The sequence below is a fragment of the Dendrobates tinctorius genome, unplaced genomic scaffold (assembly GCF_039654945.1).
Source record: "Dendrobates tinctorius isolate UK_male_01 unplaced genomic scaffold, ASM3965494v1 ptg000211l, whole genome shotgun sequence".
Lineage (NCBI taxonomy): Eukaryota > Metazoa > Chordata > Amphibia > Anura > Dendrobatidae > Dendrobates > Dendrobates tinctorius.
The window spans coordinates 23714803-23723549 of record NW_027361878.1 but is presented as its reverse complement, the minus strand read 5'-3'; the positions used below and the strand labels follow the sequence as shown (position 1 = coordinate 23723549).

The following is an 8747-nucleotide window of genomic DNA, read 5'->3' as shown; positions in this document are numbered from 1 at the left end:
TTACTATGGGCCTAGTGCAGGGGAATGCACAGCTTACCATATACACTGCAAAGGGTGAACATCAGAAGAACATCCCGAGCATGAATTGCAAATTTCGGGTTTCAAACCTGCAGTACTTGTCAATTTACACTGGATATACAGTATTTTGCAGCATGAGATTTCTTTTAATCTTGTGTACTATGTGGATACTGTGAGGGTGTGTGCACACGATGCGGATTTGGCCGCTGTGGACCCGCAGCAGTTTCTGCTGCGGTGTACAGTACCATGATTCCCTATGGGAATAAAAAACCGCAGTGCAGAATTTTCCGCGCGGATTATCTGCGGTTTTCAATCCGCAGAAAGAATTGACATGTCAATTCTTGCTGCGGTTTTCCATCTCCTCCATTGAGGAGATGAAAAACCGCAGGGCAAAACCGCAGAGCAATCCGCAGGTAAAACCGCAGGTCTTTTGGCCTGCGGTTTCACCTGCGGATTTTACAAAATCCGCATCCCAATCCGCAAGTGTACACAATGTGTTTGTGCTATGAGGGAACTTACATGCAGTGTAAATGCACACAGTGCGGACATTACTTGCAGATAATACCGTATACTCCTGGAAAATGTATGAAACATGTAGATGAGATTTTTAAAATCCCATTACCTGAGATGGTACAGTAACACCAACAACAAGCAGCCTGGCATTGTTGGGTTAAAAAAGGTCCTACACCAGGGATTATGGTGTGGGGTGGCATGCTCATAGTCTAGGGTGCATAAATCAAATTGTTTTGATCGTTTTTTTTTTTTTTCATCACTTGCAGATCACTCACATGGCTAGCCATACTGTGATTTCCATAATTCCATGACTCTTCCTTCTTGGTGTCGCAAATAAAATTATTTTATTCATACCATACATATTATTGATTTTTTTTTCACACACTATCTTGATGTGTGCATACATAAATATTTGTTATATATATATATAGCCATATGTATATATAGCCATGTGAGTGATCTGCAACTTATATACACATCAATAATGTATATTGTATGAAGAAAACAATTATATATCTCTCCATCGATCCAGCTGCTCTCCCCTGTGCTGCTCCCCCAGGCTGCAGGTTCCCACCCGCTGTGACGTCACCGAGTTTAAATCCCCGGCGCCGAGTGTGGACAAAGGCTGCAGAGATCGGAGTGTGCGGATTGTGGTGGGCGCAGGGCTGCCACTCTGTAATTGGGGCAGACCACTCCGGGGGCATCCCTCCCTTCCTCCCTGAATCCAACAGCACAAGGAGCAGCGCAGGCTGAGAATCTGCAATCTCCTCTCATTGTCCGAGTGCTGGCATCCGGAAAGTGATTGTTCAGACTGTGACATCCAGGATCCAATTACTCCCAAGCTGTGATTGGCTGCTCAGCCCCTGGGGTCTGCTGGCAGCTCTGCTCCGGACTCCATGCTCTGCACTGCAGGCTGCAGTCTTACTGTTCCTGGATACATGACCGAAGAATTCTAAAAGGACTGATCAGAACCGACTACCATCATCCATCCATCCAGGTGTGAGATTGCTTCACCATGAGGGCACAGTCTCCAGCTCATATCCGATTTGATCGTGCATGGGTGAACAGATTGCTGGACGTGACCACAGCAAGTCTGCAGGAGCTCCATGTAATGAGACAAGAGGTAGAGGAGAGGGTTAGTGGGGTCCTGGAGAGGCAGGAAAGTTCAGAGGAAGGGGAACAGCCCAAAAGGCAAAGTGGTAAAAGGAAGAATCTGGACCTGGATCAGCCAAGATGTAGAAGCTTAGAGCTGGAGAACATCCAGGAGGAGGTTCTTGTCAGACTGAGAAGATGTAAGCTAGTAAACTTTCAAGAGATAAGTCCTCCAGAGGATCTAGAACAAGACTACAGTCCAGAATCTAGTGGCTTCAAACAAGATCTGGTAGAAGGTTCTCCGGCCAAAGTTCATACAAGAAAAGTAGCAAAGTGGAGAATGGACCCGCAAGCTACAAGGAGACTGATTCAAGAGCCATCTGACATTGTCATCAGCAACCAACCCTGTCAATACCAACCATCTACATGGGCCCGAACAGATGGTCAAGACCTAGACCCATCTGCACACCACATGGAGCAAAGCGATGACCGAGAGGTGAGTCCACCTGATGACCCCGACGCTTAAACTATAACTATAAGCTGGATATATACATATATCGTCATATATAGTGATGACCAAGAGCTTACACTCTACAGAGGTGACACAGTAGCAGAAATACACAGGAAATGTTTTTATCCTCCAATGCACTTTTAGGAAGGTCACAATCAGATCCTCTAAGTACCTGTATCTGACTGTTTGTATAAGAGCTGTATGTTTGTGTAAGGTGTGTGCAGAGACTTTGCCTAATTACAGGACAAAGTCTTCCTATCACTCAGGGTTAGCAGGTGGCACTTACAATCCTTGACCGCCATGGCTTTCCAAACCCTACGCTTGCACCAGGTGTTTGAGGAATCCTGGTGGATCCATTCTAGTTTTCCCTGAATGTCAAAAATAAATTCTAATTTCACTAAATAGACCCCCAGCTCATTAAGATTGGTGTTTTGTACCCTGTTATTAATGAAGGTACAGCTGAATTAGGATGTGCCAAATAAAGAAGTGTGCACCTGTTAATGAGTTTGGTGCCTCTTTTGTACCACCGCCAGAACTCTTCACCGCACAGAGAACTAGCGGGCATTTTTGTCATACTTTATACCACTTTCGTGGCTTGAATGAATGGTCATGAATTGGTCAGGGGTGCTTGGCGCTGACCCTCTTCTGCCTGAGCACCAACCACTTTTCAAAAAGTTGACTGGGACTGGTCTAAAAATCGCCAAATGTAGTCCGAACAGTTTTACACCAGAATTGTGTCAAAAACCTAATGAATTGGGGCCAGTGTCAAATTCACAGAATGCCATTGAATCTAGTCATCCATTTTGTATAGGGGGGGGGGGGAAAACCCTTGTGTACCTGAAAGAAAATTGTGTGGCTTTAAGGGTATGTGCACACAGAGGAATGGTGGCTGTTGGGTCCCCCCCCCTTCTTGTACCCTGAAGTGTTTGCAGCCTAGTTTAGTTAAGTTTCCTTCTCTCTCTTCTTCAAAGAAGTGTCCTGCTCTTTAATAATATAATAATCATTATTTTTATATAGCGCTAACATATTCCGCAGCGCTTTACAGTTTCTTTCCACCAGGTTTTTTTTTTTTTTTTTTTTTCCAAAACTTCTTCATTAAAGACTCGGCTCTTGAAAAGGAATTTGGAGAGGGTCTGCTAACCAAAAAAAGAGTGCAAATATCCTTAGGCTGGAAACCCAGTGCCTTTCCCATTGAACTAACTTCATGCAAAGAGTAGGGCTAGGTTCACATTAGCGTCTGAGTCCGCAGCGCATCATCCGCATGCAAAACGCATGTTTACGCAGCGTGCGCTGCGCACTTATGACGGTGCGCCGTGCGCGCCAAAATCCGAAAAGTTCGATTTTGGCGCGCACGGCGCACCGTCAAAAGTGCGCAGCGCAGGTCAAAGCGCAACTAGCGCACGACCTGCGCACGATCGGCGCACCCTATGCTAAAGATAGGGTGCGCCGATCGCAGGCGCCGCCGTCCGCTAGGAGGCGGCGCTACAGGCAAGGGGCGGGCACGCCGGGCAGAGAGCCGGCTCGGGGGCGGAGCTACCCCCGGCCGTGCGCGCGCTGAAAATGCGCTAATGTGAAACCGGCCTTACACATGATGTGGAAAAAACGCTACGTGTGCATGCGCTTCCATGTGGTTTTTGCATGCGCTTGCATTGTTTATATGCATGCATTTGATATGACACCAGGCAAAAATGGGCGTGCCTCATGAGATTTCAATCTGTATTTTGAATAACGCATGCGTATGCATGTTCTTGCTTACACATACATTCCCGTAGACAGTAATGTGGGTTTTTTTACGCACTCATGTGCATGCCTGTGCATATTTGATAGATTTTTGACGCAACATGTTGCGTTCACCGCACACCGCGAAACTACGCATACGTATGCAAAAGCATGTCCCTGTGTGCACCATGTTAAATATATGGACGCATGCGGATCAAACGCTGCGCACACAGATGCAAATGTGAAACTAGCCTAACATTACCTCTTGGACCGCAGTCAGAAGCCTCTCGCACAGCCAAATCAGATCTGTTGCTTTGCACTGAAGAGGGGTAGACACCCCAAAACATTTATCTGCAAATTCTGATTTGGCTTTTATACTATATGGCAAGGTTCGTTAGAGGGTCGAAATTTTTAGTATCACTACTTCCAGTAGGTGACGGTAGAATTCAAGTCCTGAAGAGACAACTTGCATATTTAATGTCATGTGAACATGCCTTTCAAAAAGCAACAGATGTTTTTTTTTTTTTTTTTTCTTCTGTATACTATTGAAGCTATTTTTTTTTTTTTTTTTGCATATTACATAGAATATTGCCATTTAGCAGACCCCATACACTGTCATGGTCTCCATGCTGTAGACTGTTAGCGTTGCTTCTCTAAGGTATATATTTTGAGGGAACCTCGTGTAGACAAAAACTTCCCCAGCAGTGAACCTGTAAACTTTAACATTTTGGGGTTGTCATTCAAACGAATGGGAGTTAATATAATTAATAGCTATAACATATCTGCTGCAACATTTTGCCACACACAGAGGGGTCCCGAGCAGGGTGTGAGACTGCACAGGATGCCGATTCTGTGTATCCGTTCTAAACTGAACAGACAAATGGAAATCATAAAATGACATGTGAACAGAGCCCGAGGCTGGAGCCTCTGGATCTAAGCTAGTTTCCATTAATTGGACAGGGATATTGACATCTAGGATGGAATTGAAATGATACATTTTCATTACCTTTTTTTGTGTGGTTTTAAACTACAAATATTACATTTGTGTTGAAGTTGTATTTTACTATTTATTTGACCTAATTAGGAAAAAGTTGTACTTTTTTTTTTTTTTTTTTTGACAAGAGCGTTGAATCTCAACTCTGCCAAGGATCACGCTAATAAAGCCATAATCTAACTTTGGCCTTTAGTCTAGTTTATGAAACCTGAAATACTTGTACAGCAGTTCTGACTTTGCTTTATTGGCTCTTTGACGTTTTTGCAAAATATGGCGCCACCCAGTGGCCAAAGTCGCTTGACTGTTCTAGTCTACATGTGGTATGTACAATTGACTTCTTCCATTGTTCTCACATTGCTAACATATTCTACAGAGCTGTATAGACTATGTTTCACGTCGGTGGCCATCCTTAGTCCTCAGCCCTTTGACCATTCGAGTAGTAAGAGAGACCCATCAATTGCATAGTGAACCTTAGTAATGTCTTGCTATAACTGTTCTCTATGCAGTCAGCCCATATTGGCAGCCTATGACCGTTGTGTGCTGTTAATAACTTGAGACTTCAGCTTTGCAGACATCATTTGGATAGGTGCATTAGCAGATTTTAATACACGTGATCAATGTTTTATGTTCCTCGCCAATTTCCTCTCTTCTCCAGCTGCCACTTCCCACCGAACCTCCATCATTGCGCAGAATTGGATCTGGATCTATGGCGCCGCGACTAAGATTGGGAAGTTCTGGAGTTACAACTGATTTTCTGTTTTCGAGGAGGATGAGTGGGAACTGTATGTCGGCTCATAGCTCAGGTACTGGAAATGCGCTGCTACATTTTACTGTCTGTTCCGGATGATTCTTTCCTAATTAAGCTTGATTCTGGCATGTTTCAATGTGCGAGGAGCTCTGACTCCAGTTAGACAAACCTCTGCATTAACCCAGTGTTACATGTCTCTGAAACATGCACTGTGCGCCGATTTGAAGACCTGGGCCACTGGCCTTGATCTGTGTGCACCATAGATCATACACTGACACATTATAGCCAGTGCACATCTAAGGAGATGGACATATTGCCCGCGTTTGAAGAACAAATCTGTTATCACAATGTGAATTGTGCTATATGTTAATGATGTGGGTTGTTTGACAGTAGGGAAAGTAAGAGTTAATGGTTGGGACTAGCCCAGGGTGGAAAGGGCCAGGTTGAAGTGACAGCTTCCTGTCAGAAAGGGCCCAGAGTGCGTAGAAAGAAGACCTAAGGTCTATTGTGAGCAATGCCACCTGATGTTGGTGTCCCTAATGAGATGAGACGGGGGATAGCGAGATCCTAGCAGAGCGTAAGAGAGAAGTGACTGAAGGGTCAGTGTGATCGATCAGAGACGGGTCCTGGATCAGGACTTTATAACTTGGAGAGGTAACTGGTCAAGACAGGACAGAGAACATAAGACTAAGAAAAGCTTTACTTTTGACTGGTGGTCTCCCTCATTGAATTGTTCCAACACCAGGTCCTGGCAAACAAGCGTCATCTGTTGCATGTGGTCTGCACGGGCGTAATGCACCCACAGCACAAGTCACACACCCTGCACGGACCCCTACCTTCATGTCATGTGCAGGTTTTTTCTTTATAACGTATCAATAGTTTGCGTGAAAGAAATTGCAGCGTGTCTTGTTCTAGTCCACATATAGATCACAGTGACCGGACTGACTGTGGGTCTCCAGAGCCAAACATGGCGTAGAACCGCAGCATGCGCTTGTTTCTCCCATATGTCTGGTGAGACTGGCCTTTACAAGCCTCAGTGCACAGAAAACACAAACGCCTCATATGGCGAACGTGTAGCATCCGATTTTTATAGTTAAATTGATGTACAATAAAAAAATATTGTGGTTCTGCTAGTTAGAAAAATCAATGTTAAATACTCTTTAAGCCCAAAAAAACCCAAAGGTATTCTAATGGCTCGTGCACATGGCCATATTTTCCGCCCTAGTGTTATTTTATGTTTTAAAAAAAATCAACTTTATACAGATGACAAGTGAGAAAATAACTGTACAAGTTTTCTGGATGAAACGTTGACTTTTTTTTTTTTTTTCTCTCTCCTGCAGGTTTCTATGAGACAAGTGACCTAGACTCCACATCATCGTCTTGCTCTTCCCTGTGCAGCGACATCTCTTGTCACACTTCTGTTTCCTTGATGTCACCGCATAGGAGCTCTGTGATGAGACCCAGGTCTATAGATTGTAGTCTGGAAAGGAGAAAGGAGCTACAAGGTGGAATGGCACCAGCGAAGAGGCCAATGTCTGCAGGTAATGGATAGCAGGAACAGATCAGCCTGTGCATCATTTTGTGCACTTTAAAGCGCAAGCCATGCCCCATATCGATGCAATATTGCATTCACATGTCTGTATTTGGGCTGCAACCCCTGGACGGATTGCATCTTGACCTGATTGAACAGCATCGTAGACTGATATTGGTCAGGAAACCTGCAGTCAGGCTGGGTATGGCAGATTGTTTAAGAAGGGGGAGGGGCTATACAGCACTTATTGAACATGAAAAATGTATTCACATACAGCAAAAAAAAGCGTTAAAAAATCCAGTTTTGCTGTGACCCAACGTATGACTAACCATTCTACATTGCAACATAATGAAAGTGAATGTGGCCATGATATTCAAGAACCAGCAGTTTTAGGGTTGCAACGTGACCGCGCACACTTGGTTGAGATGTGTAGCATTGCCATACTGCAGTCTTTAGACGCGTGACGTGTCATGGCCGGAGTTCCTGTGTAGTGTCAGCCTTTTTCTTTAGTGTCTTGTAATGAGTTCAGATTGGAAACTACTATATAATCCCATATTTGTCATTTTAAAAAGTACTCCTGTATTTTCTATCCATAGGGGCTCTTGACGGTTATTTCTTACGATCAGCTTCTCGATTTGATCTCACCCAAACTTATGATGTGTCTCCTTGTGACTATCCATTCTCCGGCAATCCTCCACTCTGCGCAATCCAGCAGCGTCGAAAAACTGAACGATATATTTGCAAGTTAGCCCTGAAATTCCGCTGCAAGCCAGGAGGGTCTAATGTGCGCCCGGACCTTGGCCCACCAACTCCCAGACGTCATGCTCAACCCTATCACAGTTCTGGTAGCCATGTTAGCTGCCCTTCTTCGCCTCAAGCAGCTTCACTATCTTCCAGCCTGGTGGATGTCCGTAAACATTCTACTGGGTCTTGGGGACGATTTCTTAGCCGTGTAATGCTTAAGAAGGACTCTAGGATTGCAGCCTCCGAGTTAAATCTTGAACAGTATGGGAAACGTTTGCAAGATCCTTTGCGAAGTCCATCAGAGGCGGAAGGACCGCTCCTGCGTGCAAAATCATTCCGTGACTTGCTGTCCGTCAACCCATTCAAGAAGAGCCAGAGGGGGTTGAACAAAGTGTGGTAGCTGTATTTTCAGTGACCCATACAAGGCATTTAAATAGTTTTGTTGTTATATGTAAATATATATAAATGGTTTATACTCTAATTAAACAAAGTATAATGGTAAAAACTTTAATGCTTTTTTTCCTTCGCTTTTTTTCCCCTCCCTCCAACCAGCAAAATACACTACAAATGCTTAAATCACAAAAAACTTGATCACATGGCCCAATCACGAGATATTTTATTTAAACAAGCTTTAACACACAAAACAATTACACAGACATCAAACTGCGCTACCTCCTAGCTTTGGTTGCATGAAAATAATTATAATTAGTGCTCCTTCACATGTCAGTGACTTTTCTCGTGCGCTAAAAACAGTCCCAAGTTTCATTACTGTTTTTGCGTTTGGTTAATTTTATTAGTGCGTTTTGTCCCCCCCCCCTTAGGTGGAAGGGGGACAAACCAGATTCCTCAAGCTTCTCCTATCAAAGTCTACACAAAA

At 44.1% G+C, this 8747-nt stretch overlaps 1 protein-coding gene across 1 annotated transcript; it reads left to right on the top strand.

Moving 5' to 3' along the window:
* The first annotated feature begins 1090 nt into the window (after positions 1–1090).
* LOC141058380 (uncharacterized) lies at positions 1091–8381 on the top strand. The gene is made up of 4 exons (XM_073554630.1): positions 1091–2119; positions 5503–5650; positions 6936–7136; positions 7723–8381. Exons 1-4 carry the CDS (start codon positions 1547–1549, stop codon positions 8268–8270), a joined length of 1470 nt encoding a protein of 489 aa, XP_073410731.1. The 5' UTR covers positions 1091–1546; the 3' UTR covers positions 8271–8381.
* The last annotated feature ends 366 nt before the right edge of the window (positions 8382–8747 follow it).